The 15,794-nt window shown below is 38.4% G+C and overlaps 1 protein-coding gene across 2 annotated transcripts; it reads left to right on the top strand.

Annotated features, from left to right (window-relative positions):
* Positions 1–4,561: 4,561 nt before the first annotated feature.
* On the top strand, positions 4,562–14,772 carry CEP83 (centrosomal protein 83). Of its 2 annotated transcripts, none has more exons than XM_053462674.1 (16): positions 4,562–4,654; positions 5,504–5,661; positions 5,847–5,997; positions 6,450–6,542; positions 7,042–7,173; positions 7,350–7,601; positions 8,098–8,229; positions 8,656–8,770; positions 8,895–9,039; positions 9,227–9,376; positions 9,456–9,531; positions 11,617–11,774; positions 12,648–12,777; positions 13,081–13,184; positions 13,530–13,695; positions 14,526–14,772. In XM_053462674.1, the coding sequence occupies exons 2-16, from the start codon at positions 5,528–5,530 to the stop codon at positions 14,661–14,663; spliced, it is 2,076 nt and encodes a 691-aa protein (XP_053318649.1). In that variant the 5' UTR covers positions 4,562–4,654; positions 5,504–5,527; the 3' UTR covers positions 14,664–14,772. The 2 variants fall into 2 exon arrangements, with proteins under 2 accessions (XP_053318649.1, XP_053318650.1); XM_053462675.1 differs by having other exon boundaries at positions 5,402–5,661.
* Positions 14,773–15,794: the final 1,022 nt, after the last annotated feature.

The raw sequence follows: 15,794 nt of genomic DNA, 5'->3' as shown, positions 1-15,794 counted from the left end.
AAATCACTCAGATCCTTATGTTTGCCCATTTTCCCTGCTTCTAACACATCAACCTTGAGGACAAAATGTTCCCTTGCTGCCTAATATAGCCCACTCACTGACAGGTGCCATGAAAAGATTATCAGTGTTATTCTCTTCACCTGTCAGTGGTCATAATGTTATGGCTGATCGGTAAACATACTTTGTTTATATACATTTTATGTCTTAGCTATATAGAGCACTTTGATGCACTCACTTTATATAATAGCAAGCGATGTATACAATCATACGTGACACAAGGTAGGCTTTTTTGTCTTGTCTACACATGACGGCTGTTATCCAAAAACAAAGAGTGAAAAAAACATGCCAAAAGTAATTAAGTGGCATCAGGATGGGATGACTTGTTATTCAATGCCATTTTTTGTGTGCATAAGTACACAGCAAAATATAATTTGAAAACATCTGTTTTACAGTTGTTGCTAGGAGTTTCTGAGATCTATTCTAAGCCTGTTTCCTTATGGGAATAGCATTTAACCATCGTAGAGCAGTGTGAAATTTTGAGAAATTGCTATTGGACAATATTAAGTGCTTACTCACAAATCATTTAGCATCTGTCATAGTCCAATAGTTACCAGAAACCTTACTGGATGACTGAACAAGTGTTCACAAGAGTATACATTAATGTGCTAACCATAGATTGTCTCTCAGGCCCTAGTAATGACATGTCTGTATATGCCATTGCCTACACTTTTAAGCTGATAGTAAGCAAAGGAGGTTAAAATGTCCTTTATTCACTTTAACCAAAAAAAAAAAAAATTTCACATAGACCTCCATGGAGATGAAACTCGGGAGCACAATTTCTTGTGCTTTAGTAAACTATATGCTTGAATGCCATCAACCTGGTACACCACCAAGATTACATCTAACCTAATAAGCAGATAAGGTACCCGTTCACACAAGCAAAGTATTTGTTCAGAAACATGTATGGTTTCACCACACCCTGGATTCAGTTGACTGCAGGGGCGTTCCAGTCTGCTGTATTGGAGGTGCCCACGCGCAGACCTGCTGGATGAGCAGGGCCAGTTGGGGAGATTGTGGATCCCCCTCCAATCAGCACCCACTACTCCTTTGTGATTCTGCCAATGCCACATATGATGTCCTAGTTTGGCGCAGCACATTGGGGTGTGGGGGGGGGGTGCAATGGGGAAGTTGCTCCCCTGTGATAGACTGAGGTGTGAGAGGGAGGAGGCAGGGTCACACGACGTGTGTGCATGTGTGTTAGTCACAAGTGCTTATATGTGTGCCACAAAATAATGAGAAGGACAAGAGATGTGGACAAAGGGGAGAGATGGGGAGAAGGAATTCATGAGAAAAGGCAGAGATAAAGAGAGATTGGAGGAGAGAAACATAAATGGGATAGATGAGATGAAGAAAAAGAGGAGAGCTAATGAGAAAGCAGAGGGCAGAGAAAAGGGGAGGGAGAAACAGAAAGGTGAGAGATAGGGAAAAGGGTGGATGTAAAGAGCAGCAATAAGGGACTAAAGAGAAGGGAGATATGAGAGGAGATCTCAGTCCTGAGCAGTTCTGTTGATGCAATCTTGGTGCTAGGGCAAGTCTTATACCTGCAATCTGGGTTCTGGACAAGCCCTATGTGTGCAATATGGGTGGCCTTTGGGGTGTGCAATCTCTAATCTATGCCTGCAATGAAGGTGCCATCAATGTTGGGAGGGGCATATATCTATATATATATATCTATATATATATATATATATATATATATATATATATATATATATATGATGTGCACACATGATGCCACCCTCTAGGGCAGGGGTGGGCAATTAATTTTCCCATGGGGCCACATGCGAAATTGGAATGGTTTTAGAGGGCCAGACCTCTACAAACTACAAACTCCGAAGCCTTGTCCATTTTGTTAACTTATGTGCTGTTTAATAAAGTTATTCAAGCCTACGTCATTGGTAGAGGTGCTTGAATAAGTAAGGCCTGAATAACTATTAGCACAGCACAGAAGTGAACAAAATGAACAAGGCTTCGGAGTGCATACCGTATTTTTCGCTCTATAAGACGCACCTGCTGATAAGACGCACCTAGATTTTAGAGGAGAAAAAAAAGGAAAAAATATTTTGAGCTAAAAAATGGGCTAAAATATTTATTACAATAACTGAATAAGCTATGAACACAGTAAGACACACGCAGTAAGACACACACAGACACAGTAAGACACACACAGACACAGTGAGACACACACAGACACAGTAAGACACACACAGACACAGTAAGACACACACAGACACAGTGAGACACACACAGACACAGTAAGATACACACAGACACAGTGAGACACACACAGACACAGTAAGACACACACAGACACAGTAAGACACACACAGACACAGTAAGACACACACAGACACAGTGAGACACACAGACACAGTGAGACACACACAGAAACAGTAAGATACACACAGACACAGTGAGACACACACAGACACAGTAAGACACACACAGACACAGTGAGACACACACAGACACAGTGAGACACACACAGACAGTGAGACACACACAGACACAGTAAGACACACACAGACACAGTAAGACACACACAGACACAGTGAGACACACACAGACACAGTGAGACACACACAGACACAGTAAGATACACACACACACAGTAAGACACACACACACAGTAAGACCTCCCTCCCTAACCCCCCTTCTCAGTATCTCCCCTCTAACTCCCTAACCCCCCCTTCTCAGTATCTCCCCTCTAACTCCCTAACCCCCCCTTCTCAGGATCTCCCCCCCCGCCCCAGTCACTTACCTTAAACTCCTGTGTTGGAAGCGTGAGGCGTTTGTCTCGGGTGCCGGCGCTTCACTGCTGATCGCCGGCGTCTGACGTCATATGCCGGCGCCCAGCGTAAAGCGCCGGCACCCGAGACAAACGCTTCCAACACAGGAGTTTAAGGTAAGTGACCGGGGCGGGGGGGACACCGGACTCATTGGTGAGTCACCAGGACACTCTTTGCGGGCCGGTCCGAGCTATTCAGCGGGCCGGATGTGGCCCGCGGGCCGTGCTTTGCCCAGGTCTGCTCTAGGGCGATATACAAGGAGCAGAGCCAAGGGGGCGGCCAAATAAGCTTTTGCCTAGGATGACAAAAATCCTTGTACCAGCCCTGCTCACAGTAATATTACAACTGCCTTCTCCATCAACCACAAGTCTAGTAAACACACTCTTATGCAAATATTGAGTTTAACCCCGTAATGACAAAGCCCGTACATGTACGGGCTCAAAATGCATTGTTTTCAATGGGTTTACGAACCGCCCATTGCCCTTAAGGGGTTAAAAGTTTTCTCGATAGCCAGGTGGGATAAATTATAATTGTTACTCTGTACACTACATGAATCCAATGATAGATGAATGGAGCGCCCACATGAGAAAGGCCTGGGTGGTGAAACATTTGACACCTCCATGTCTCTTTGCTTGTGCTTCTAACAACTGTTGCCGGTGCTTGCTGCAAGACCCGGCGTCCACAACAAAAAGAAAGCTATAGAGGGAGTGCCTGTGCTTAAAAAGCTTTCTGTGTGAGGAGTGTTATACAAAATGATATATACACCTTGTGGTTAATTAAAATTAAAAAAAAAAAAAAGCAAAACAATTATATTCAGCTTGTTTTTCACAAAATCTCTGGTGCACTACTGCCACCATGGTTTCTACTCTGAAACTGCTGAGAGGCTTTAAACAATTTCAGCACTATATTGTATTGTATGAAGTGCTGTGAAAATTGTAATTGTTGGTGCGATTATAAATCAAATACACTATATTCGTTGGGGTCTATTTACAATTATTACCTTTTATTTAATATATTGCCAACAAAGGGGAATGACGAGACTAGAATACAAATGGATACATTAGGTAGAGAGGGCTCTGCTCTCAAGTTTACAATGGGGAAATGGGGTGCCCTATAACTTGCAGAAAAAAATGGGTATTTATAAATTCAGGACAAATCTTAGAATCTATGTAGTAGGTTATTGTAGATGAGTAAAAGATTTTTCAAATATTTTAGAGAGAGGTTTTTTTTTATAGTTAATCAGATCTGATCAAAATAATGATATGGAAACAAAGCCCTTCCCGTCCTGAAAAAATAATAATAATTTGAGTGGGTACACTAAATGAGAGCGATGAAAATTAAAGCTAAACACAAACACCACAAAAAAAAAAAAAAACACACAATCCGGTCCATAACGGGTTAACACGGTACAACTTTATCCCTTCACCCCATTATGATGAGCTACTGTGTGCGCGCGCTCTGCTCCAATACACACACACACCAACCCCTACTGCCGTCATGGAGCAGCGCCCAACCTATAGCCACAGAGCTTCCTGCTATACATTCGTCCATGTTCCTGAGAGAAACACACATTACAGAATGTAGCGCGGGCTTCCCTTTCAACGCCCAAGCCAGCAGCCACACTGTCTCGAAGCCGCCGGGCGACAGCGTTGTGCGTCAAAAATAGGGGCGTGGTCAGAGCTGAATCTCAGACCGGGGAGGAGCTAGAGCGCCATTTTTAAATAATATGTGACGGTTGAGTGGTAGGAGAGCCAGCGAATTATTGGTGTTTTGTAGTTACGTCGGTTTATTATATGATATTACCGGTGAGTAACCCGAGTGCCGTGAGAGCGAACGGTTTTGTATGCTGTTGGTGCCACACTTTGGGCAGAGGCGGGATAATGGTTTGTTGGTGTGGCATATGTTAGAGCGTTATATGAATGCCGATAGCTTCTGAAATATCATCGGCTGCTAATCACCCCAAGACCGAAGTAGGAATGAATTCTCTGTAATAAAGTAAAAATACAGCAGTAGCTGAAGAGTCCTGTATGATGTTGGTGGTTATAACGTGTCATTATAACGTGTTGAGCTGCATCACTTTGAGGTTCTGAAGATAATGGATTTATTGGGTTTGTGCTGTGCAGGTAGCTTTGCTGACAGGGCATTTTACACAGATAAGCTTGAGTTGTACTCTAGTTAGAAGGGCATATGTGGGTGAGCTGAGAGTGCCTCCGTTGCCATGGGGACAGGACGCTCCTGGCCTGGCTGTAACATGCTGAGGGTGGAGATATCTGCTCCCATGTGTACAGCAGCAAGTTTGTATTGGGTGGGGGGTGTGTGTGTGTGTGTGTATATTATTTATATATATATATATATATATATATATATATATATATATACATCCATGAGAAACCTCTTTTATCAGTATGTGAGCCACAAAGATTTTTCCTAATCTAAGTAATTTTAGCATATTTTATTTTTCAGCACATGCGTACCTCAATTATCTGTCTACGAATCCCCATTAAATAATGATGTAACTTGATCGACTTGTTTTTCTAATATTTTTTTTTTAGCGCTTCCCACTTGTCTCAGGAGACATGCACAATATCATCCTTAGAGGGCTGAAGACATACACCTGCAGCTTCTGAATGATCATTGTTCTGTGCTTTGTTAAGGTTGCACATTAATAAGGAAAGATCATGCTCCCTCAAATCAGTGGAAGCGCTGGTGTCTCTTCCGAAGACGCGGAGCTACTGGAACTTATGGAAGATGAAAGAAAGAGATGTGGGATTTACAAGACCCACTACCTAACTTTAAAGGAAGAAAATATACGGTACATTTAAGTTTCTCTTTGATTTCCAGATCATTTCATAGACATTTTCTGTAGGCCTCAATAAGAGTTTGCCACTTTATCCCTTTCTGACCTGATTGTTTTGTTGGGTGTTCAGTTGTTTCTTGACCCATTTCTCTTGTTAGTAGGTTAAAGGTTGAGTGTGATCCTGTGTAATTTCTTGGTAGATTGCAGAATCACCATGCAAGATCACAACAGGAATACAAGCGAGATTTAGCTGAGAAGCAGCATACAATTGAGAAATTCCAGCTACTGTTCACAGAGCTGCGGGAAGAACTAGTAAAGAAAACAACAGAAGTGGAAGAGCTTAAACTACAGGTATGTGGAAATAAATAGATGGGCTAGATGTGAGTGTACTTTACAAAGAAATGTTGTTATTTAAAGCTGTGTTAATTATTCCTTTTATACAATGTGTGTGTGTGTGTATATATATATATATATATATATATATATATATATATATATATATATATATACCTTCTGAGCCATCACGATGTGCCATGAAACCAAAGAAGGAAAATTACATTTCTAAAATATATCTGTCTGATGCAGTCTACAAGCAATGTAAATCTTTTTGGAGGCAGTGGATAAAATAATTATGGAAGTGAAAATTTAATTACTGATTGGATTTTATAAATTGTTTTTTTGTTTTAAAATGTTTGGCCTGGCATTTCTCTATTATTATTATTATTATTATTATGATTATTATTATTATTGTTGTTTTGGGTAGGCTTTCTAACAATGTCTTTGAAAATATCTTTGAATTATAGGTACCTTCCCCTCAGAAAATAGAACATATGAAAATACAGATTCAAAAAGATATAGAAGCTCCAATGAAGGAACAATTACAAAAACTGGAAGACGTGAGTGCCAGCGGTTATATATTTATCCTTGCATACCTGTACTAGAGGACACTGCTGTTAGTAAACACATGTATGTGTGTGTATGCAGGACCAGGCATCACATACTATTAATATTGAATTGTACTTAACCCTTCGTGCTGTTATGAACTGAAATCCTTGACTGTATAAAACTTATGCATGTAGCAAAAAAAAAAAAACTCCCAGCTTTTGTTTAGCTTTGTAACTACATATACGTTAAAAGGGTATGTGACATGAACTGAGCTGAGCTTTCCTGCAAACATAAGGAATATTTTAGAGGTCCAAAAGAGTTTTTGGGCTCAGATGTAGACCTCTATTCAAGTTGAGCCAGTTGAGTGTGTTTTTCTCTAGTTGATTTAGTTGAGTTGTTCTTCACTGTTTCATTTATAAATGGAACGTTGTATGTGTGTACATATATATTTGAATGTGTTTTATATTAAAGGAGCATAATAACCTGTGCTATTTTTTTTCTTTCATGTAGGATGTTGAAAGGTATAAAGGAGATTACAACAAACTCCGATATGAATACACTCTTTTGAAATCACATTTTCAACATGAATTGGATCAGCGTACACGCATGTCAGAAGAGCAAAAGTTGAAATATGAAACAGAGGTACTGCACAAATACTGTTTCTTTCACAGGCAATCGTCTATTACAATGCTTATTATTACAATGGCTGCAACTGCCATTGTAGCACAATGCTAGTAATGGGTACAGATGGTTCCTGTGGAGGAGGTTGGAAGGCACCTGTGTTAGTAACACCAATAGACATTTATTTACTTTTGTAGATCTCGGAGCTAGAAAGGGATAAAGAAGAGCTGTATAATCAAATGATGACTGTTGATCCCAAAAGAGACAGCAGTCGTGTGGAAGTCCTCCTCAGGGACAAAGCCCATCTATGTCAAAAATTAAAAGATTTAGAAGCTGAGGTGAAAGAGTTGCGAGCAGAGAAAGAACATCATGCTACCCAGGCAGAAAGTGTTCAAAGGACACAGGCTCAACAGATGATTGACACGCAGGCATCAATGAGGTCTCTGGAGGTAAAGACATTTATATACACACTGATCTGTTTATGAAAAAGGGCACAGAAGAGGCAACACTTTTTTTTTTTTTTTTTTTAAATTTATTAATAAAACTTCTTTAGTGTTTAAAAAATAGAAACATAGATTTTGACTCTAAATAACAATTTGTCCCATGAAGTTGTCGTCCAGTCCCATCCTGAATGTTTTTTACATTATTTTTATACTACTTGTGATGGGCTTTCTTAAGCTTTATCCAAGTGTAAAGCCTCTATTACCACTCTTTTTCTGGGTATTTGAACCTGACTTCAAATCTTTGAAACCTTGCACAAAGTTTTTTAATATGTTCCCAGGTGAATTTGTCTTTCAAGAAAATGACTCAGACTCTACAAACTGCATGCAAAGTGGAATCGATATACATTCAGATATTACAAATGACTGTAATCTGCAGTCGTTTCTGTTTACTTTAGATCCATGCATGTTTTACTGCTTAATGATGAATGTTCAATCTCTCTAGTCTGAAAAGCAGTCATTGAAACTGCAGAAGGAGCGTTTAGAGAAAGAGCTGCACCTGGCAGCAGAACAAAATATAGCTCTCACAACCAAGCTACACAAGGCAGAGCGTGAGGTTACCAATCTAGCTAGCAAGGTATGTATCAAGTCTGTTTCAAGAGCATTGCCCACTATCCTTGTATGCGGAAACATTTTAGGTATTTCTTTCTTGATGCCAAAACCAAAAGTTAGCACCCAGGTTGACCACTTTGCAAAGAGCATCCTACAGACAAGCATATATTAAATGGGAAAGTCTTAATAGGGGCAAATCACTTAGGGGAACTATCTTAATTCCCAATTTCTAATTCTCATACCTGTATGAAACACATGTATTTTCAATAAAGTATTAGTATATAGAGTTGCATGAGCTTCCTTTTTGTTCATGCATTCAATGTTCAAGGGGTTTTCCTTGGCAGTTTTGGAAGGAAGACATGTACGGCTACAAAAACAACTGCGTATTTTTAAATATTCAGTCTCGAAAAAGTAATATTGCCTTTGACCTAACTGGTAATTTTCTAAACAGGTTGATGAGCTTAAACAGTCCCACAAAATTGAAACTGATAACATTAAACTAGAAGCGGCAAAATCAAAGAATGAAGCGGAGAGAGATCGGGACAAGATCCAAAATCAGTTAGATGGTATATAATTTTTTAAATTCTGACTGTGTGCTGTATGCGGATGTTGATTTTTATATATAATATAAAGCAAACATCCTGCCTTTCTTCTAATCTGTGCTAATTTCTGTAAATGTTAATTTTGCAGCAGTGGGAACTGAAAATACAATCTTAAAAGCGACGTTGGAACGTCATAAAGAATTATTGGCTGAAAAAGAGCGAGAGTTAGTACGCAAAGTTCAGGCTGCCAAAGAAGCCGGCTTTCAGCAAGTTGGAGCACTCCAGGATGAAAGGTTTGTGAGCAAATGTATTCTTTTGGACATCTTGCTATTTGTTTGTGTGCCCCCCCCTTTATTAAACATTGTTTGCCTGGCATTGCACAGCTTGTTTGTTTGTGTGACCCTCACATTTAATTATTCCACAAGATTTGCTATATATAATTACACACACAAACGCTGCAGCATTTATGTGCTTATTTAGATTGGAGTTGGAAAACCGAATTGCAGAAATTGAGAAATACAAAGCGGAACAAGATGAAAAATGGCAGTCTGAAATTAGTCATCTTGAAGAAAATATACGCGTTGCTCGAAACGCGGAGGAGTCCGCTAAAAGGGAACTTCAGAATCTGAGGTAAAATTGACAGCAAATAGGCATATATTAACATATATTATACCTAGAAATATAAATAAACATTTCATTTAATTTTCAGGTCAAATATTCAACAACAAATAGTTTTAATTGAGCAGCTGCAAAAAGAAAAATGTGACCAAGAAGAACTTAAACAGGTATACCTTGTTTTACAAGATTACTATTAGAACCATAAAAAGTAAGACTCACAGCGTGTTAGCTAAAATGAAAGGGTAGCAGAACTTAATTGACTTGCAGCAGAACTTAATTTATTAAATTTACATGTACATGTTGTTTTTTTTCCTTCGATCAGTGTTATTGTGTAGGGATTCTTTTATTTAACCACCTTGATGACAATTGACTGTCTGGGCATGTTGTGCACAAACATCCAGTTAGTGACAATTGATGTGCCGGGACCTTCATGGCTTTAAACGGGTGTAGAAATCGATCTACGTTTGATTTCTGCACCCAAACAGTGTTGCTGTAATGCCTTGATGTCAAAGCAATCAGCAACAACGAGATCGGCATCAGGGGCCGTGTCAACGTGTATAGCGGTGGACGCCCGTTTAAGAGTTTAGGACGTGATTAACGATTGCCATTGAATTGGCCAGGCTCAAAGATGTACCAAATAGAGCATGGGCAAATCACCAAATGTCAGAGTTCAACATTGAAAAATGTGCATGCCCCAAATGTGGCCCTTTTGCCCCAAACAGCCAGGCAAACCCATGCATGAGTGGTATCTCTGTGCTCAGGAGATTGGGGGGGGGGGGCTGGGGGAAAGAAATGCAAAAGGTTTGACAGAGAGTGGAAAGGGTTAAAATAGTAGCATTTGAAATACCCTGGGGTATAAAAATATATGGTTTAATGGGGTAAATTTCACTGGCCTGCTTCAAAGATACCTGAAATAACATGTGGGGGAAGAATTACCAGATTTGGAAAAAATGGTTTTGAAATAGCAAAACGGTACTTTTATTGCCCCATTAAGCTTGTTTAATAAAATTACGTGCCAGGCACGTCAATTGGTTGTTTTGTGTTTTGGACGTTAAGGGGTTAAAACGGCCATTGTCACAAAGGGTACAAAAAAATAAAATCGGCCATTGTCATGAAGGGGTTAAGAATAAGGGAATGGTTTACCTCAGGGAAGCTAAGATTTGTGGCACAGCTAGCATATCAATTAGATTTCTGCCACAGTCCTCACAAATGCTGCAAAAACATTTTCCACCAAAGGGAAGGTCACAGAAACCATCGGATCCTAAAAACTTAAAGTTAAGATGGCTGCTGAAATGGGCAAATGAAAGATCTGCTGCTTAACATATTTCATCCAAATCCAATGTATAGCCTCCTAGCTAGTTTCTCTACATCCAGGTTACTGATGATCTGATGTCATGAAACTAGCGATAACACATATTTACATACTCTTGATCCAAGGAAGGAACTCACTCGCTTACACTGGAGTGGGTTTAAGCAACTGGGCTACTGATACCAGTTCATGATAGGTAATCGAACCATAACAGGAGGGATTTTATGTGTTTGTAGATGGCTTTGCTGGACTTGTATTGGCCCTCACACATCTTCCCATTCCATCTGTATGGTTATGAGGCACGGACATGGTTCATGGCAGACATTTTCACATGTGTTAGATTTAATGAACGACACTGTCATTTTATTCAAAACTACTAAATACTAACTAGTCTCCTTGGGTTAAAAATGTTTGAGTGAATCACTCTGTTCCCCGTGTGTCTAAAACTGAAACAATAATGGATAGATGTCAAAATACCACACATACACCGATCAGCCATAACATTATGACCACTTACAGGTGAAGTGAACAACACTGATAATCTTGTTATTATTATGGCACCTGTCAGCAGGTGGGATATATTAGTCAGCAAGTGAATATTTTGTCCTCAAAGGGACCTACACAGTATTAGGCAGGTGTGCATAATGCTATGGCGGATCTATGTAAACTGCCCTTGCAAATGCATGCCGAAACAAACTCACATCTCTCTTTCTCTTCTGACATCTGCCTATACCTCATCACACCTCGGCACTCTGCATCAATCACTGACATTGGCACGGAGCTCTGGAGCAGACCTTGTGCTCCCTTCATTTTGGCTTTAGGTGGTACAAATAGTTGGTAAAACATGTACATTGCCCATAACTGTACTGAATGATTCATGGAAGGTGTCCCTGCTAGCTGGTCCATAGAACCATGGGTTATAAGTTTTTCTTTCACATTACAGGAAATGAATGACTTGAAAATACAAATAAGTTCTGTTTCTGAGTCTGAAAATAACCTGCTGCGAGCTAATGAAAAGCTCCGGGAAACGGTGGATTCTTTAAGGCAGGAGATTCGAAACACCAGGGGCCACGCAGAAAGGGTCCAGAAAGAAGCAGAAAAGTATTTGACAAAAAAGTTTCCTTATTGCTATTCTTTTGTTTGGCCATGTGAATATATAATATATATATAGTTTTGAATTGACAAATATAAAGTTTAAACATACACTAGCGGATTGGCATGATCGTTTCTGTGTGTGTGTGTTAACAAGGTATATGCTCACAATATGTGTATCCCCCAGCTAACCGTATATAAAGAACACATTTTATGGCCCTAACATAGTGTTATCTGATAGATGGGGAAAAAATATGACAATGCTCCTATTTTGAAGAGTTAACATGTTTTATACACTATATGGACAAACGTATTGGGACACCTGACAATGGGGTGTATAACCAATGGGGTCATCAAACTCTTCTAACTATTTTTTTGGCTGGCTGATAAATTGCTCATGACTTGTTTGCTAAACATAGCCACATAGGTGGTTGTTTAAGTTTCTGTAAGCTTTTTGCTCTTGAAATTCTGGTGCTGATTATAATAAGGTGTGCCTTGTGTATATAATAAAAAAATATTAAAATGGTTCACTGCCAAAGTCCCTTTCAAACTAAATGAACAAAAAGAAAGCTATGAAAAGTAATATAACAACTTTTTATAGTTATAAATAAAATAATTTGTAATAAGGAGTCCTGCGTATTATTAGAAGACAGATTTCTTTTTGTTCCTGTATTGTTTTTTGTTTTGCTTTCTCCAAATTTGTAATATGTAACATAGTAATTGTCCATGGTTTACAGTATTCAAACTATATAATCACCAAATTACACTTTATTCTTGTTTTACTTGTTAGTGTCTAACTATCCTGTGTTTTTAATACATTTGGTTATTTTTTGAGTCTGAAGATACAATTTAGTTCAGAAACACATTTTTGAAATTTTGCAGAGAATTAGAGGAGAACCGTATAGATTGGCTAGAGGAAAAGCACAATCTACAAGACAAACTTTCTCAGTTGCAAGAAAAGTATAATCACCTGAAGGAAAAACTGCAGAGAGCTTCTTTCGCCCAGAAGAAGGTAACAATTTATGCGATAATTGTAATAATGGCATTTGAGAAGAAAATGTAACTACATTTTTTTTTGGTTAATACATGAATATTTCTAGTGTGCCGTTTTTTTTAAGAAATGTCACTTTGGTTAGGTTTTGTGCTGTATTTGCCTAGTAGTAATTGCACTGGTTACACTTGTCTTGGCAATTAACGAGCATGCAAGGAAGTAGAATTGTTTCAGTTTACGCTTTATACCACTGATAAACGATATAATGTTCTTAGACGGACAGGTCATTTTTATTTTCAGTGCATTCACTTTTTACTCCCACAGCGAAAAGCCATAAATGAAAGAAGGTGCAGACAATATGAAGAAAAAATTGAACTTTTAGAGGCAACAAAAGAAGAACTTGAGGCAAAAATCAACCTATTAAATCAGTAAGCATTCAATTTAACTCTATTTTCTACTGCTTGTGGCATGTGTTAGTCGCTGATAGGTAATGCCTTGTGGCAATGGGCAAAGTTGTTTTCCAGATGTTTGAAGTGTGCTTTTCATGTTCATATTTGGAACAATCGTAGCATAGATATATCTATCTATCTATCTATCTATCTATCTATCTATCTATCTATCTATCTATCTATCTATCTATCTATCTATCTATCTATCTATCTATCTATATCTATCTATCTATCTATCTATCTATCTATCTATCTATCTATGTATTTACACCAAACCCTTACTGGCCATTTCTTAAAGATGTAAAATTTTCTTGCTACTATTAGGCAAAATGTTCCTCGTGAAGAATATGGGAGACTTAAGAAACAGCTGAAGGATCTGCAACGCAGACACAACGAATTTCGAAGTTTAATGTTAGATCCCAATATACCAGTATCGGGAATGACATCTTCAGCACTACTTGGAGCAGACTTTCCTACCCACAGTATCCAGGTAAACTACTGGAGAAGTGCAAAAAGTCTGCTAGGAGGCAGCAGATTATCCGACTTTTATAAACTCTTACAGGAAGTTCTACGTGTTTAGATTTTATAGATCTTAAAGCACACTTTCCTATCATGAGCCATACAGTCACTCACCACTTTGTACAAAGGTGTCCACAGGTTAAATTATAGCAGTAAATATGCATCTCTACGTTTCTAGAGAATTCTAGCAGTAACATCCACCACATTTGAAGGAATTTGATACATAAACTGTGGGTTGTCTTTCTAAATGAGACATCTATTAATGTTTGTGTCCCATTTATTTATTGGATATACACACGCAGAGAACAGAGTCTACAACAGGGTACAGACGGTTTTAGTGTATATCCCCTCACTTTCAACCCCTCAGCCCTGTTGGACCATGCTTAAATTATTAATGTTTTTTTGACTGACCCCTTTACTTTGCAAGAAATCAGGCCTTTCCACACAGGCTGTTTCAATAAAATGTGTGTACTTCACACTACCATGCCTAAATTTATGATTCTTAATTATTGATAATGTATACAAGCGTGTGCTAGTGAAGGTCTAGAGCAAAAGCAGCAAAAAAGTTATATGATTGCAGTTTCATACAGCACTCTTCTACAGTTTGACTCTCTGTACGCAAAATGGGAATCGGGAATTAGGATAGTTTAGCTCAGAAAGTTGCACACCCATGGAGATCACAATAAAATATCACACAAAATTAGGTGCCATGGCTTCTGAGATTTGTGAAGCTTTGATCTAAGTTATATTAAATCGTTATTTATTGTATGAAATGTAACGTTCATTTTTATGCCTTACTAGGAGGAGCAGCATCAAAGAGACTTGTCCTTGATTCGCAAGCGACTGGATGAATTGGAAAGTGAACAACAAAAACAACTAGAAGAACTTGGTCCTCCTGTACAACATGACGGTCTTGCCAACATTGTTTCAGAGTCGTAGTGTAGATGCTATGTTCCAGATTCAATGAGCTGTTCTAAAACCTAGATCACACTTTAAATTCATATTTGCCATTAAGCTACTTGAGCACAAATCTTAGTGCACAAAGCCACATCTAGCGAGCAAACCTCTGGGCATCCAATAAATATTGTTTGCCAAGCAAAAGTATGGAGTGACAGCTGATATATTTTTTTATGTTTTATAATTACTATGTTATTACTGTATTCTTATATAAATTATTAATAAATTGAAATTTTCATTGCATCGCATTAAGCCATTTTTTTTACTATCAAAATAACACAACCAAGTTACCAGGCCTAAAGATCATCAAATAATCAATAAATATTAAAGGCGGCCCTGAGTATTGTTACGTTCCTAGCAAGGTGTTCACTTCAATAGATTTCATGTAGTTAGTTCAATTCAGATTCTGAGTTTAATATGTTAAAAAAAAAATTGTAAAATAATGTATATAAAAATGGCTAATGGCAGTTCTTGGTTCTCCTCTGTGCTTTCACCATACATTTTCTATTTTAACAAATGATTTGTGAGTTAGCTAGCGGTGCTTTCAGCTTTCAGACTTTATTAATCAGCTAGGGATGATTAAAAAACTATAAATAATTATCATAACAATGAAGGCAGCTATGTTAACTAATCTAGTTTATTTTACAAAAATACTGAAGGAGCAAACATGCAAAAAAAATATATTTTTTTTTATACATGTAAGCACCCAACTTTCAAAGGGGTAATCATCCATCTCTGCTGCAAGATATGTTTCATATGAGCATAGGGGAGAAGTACCTCCAGAGATTGAAAAACCATCTAGGTCAACACACTGCTTGCCTAAACTTGGTGGCCTAAGTTAGTGGTGTTCATGCACAATGCAGTCCCAATAGAATATGCTACTTTGTACCCTAGACCTTATGGTCCTAGCTGAGTGAAGACCACAAATTGTACCTGTGCAATGATTGCTCCAAAATGTTTTAAAATTTAAAATGATCCAGATGTCCAACCTTTTTCTTTTTTTCTTTTACAGGCTATACAATAATGCTTATATTGGCCATTTATAAAGCAGGTTTATGGAAACATAGAACACAAAATTTACTTCCCAGAAATATTTTGGTAAATATCTTGCAA

Source organism: Spea bombifrons, chromosome 4 (assembly GCF_027358695.1).
Source record: "Spea bombifrons isolate aSpeBom1 chromosome 4, aSpeBom1.2.pri, whole genome shotgun sequence".
Lineage (NCBI taxonomy): Eukaryota > Metazoa > Chordata > Amphibia > Anura > Pelobatidae > Spea > Spea bombifrons.
Note: the sequence above shows the minus strand (reverse complement) of the source record. Positions and strands in the feature narration are given on the sequence as shown.

Coding starts and splice junctions, on each gene's coding strand:
- CEP83 (XM_053462674.1), top strand. CDS start 5,528: ATGCTCCCTCAAATCAGTGGAAGCGCTGGTGTCTCTTCCGAAGACGCG. Junction 8,230..8,655: donor TTACCAATCTAGCTAGCAAG/GTATGTATCAAG, acceptor TTTTCTAAACAG/GTTGATGAGCTTAAACAGTC. Junction 13,185..13,529: donor AAAATCAACCTATTAAATCA/GTAAGCATTCAA, acceptor TGCTACTATTAG/GCAAAATGTTCCTCGTGAAG.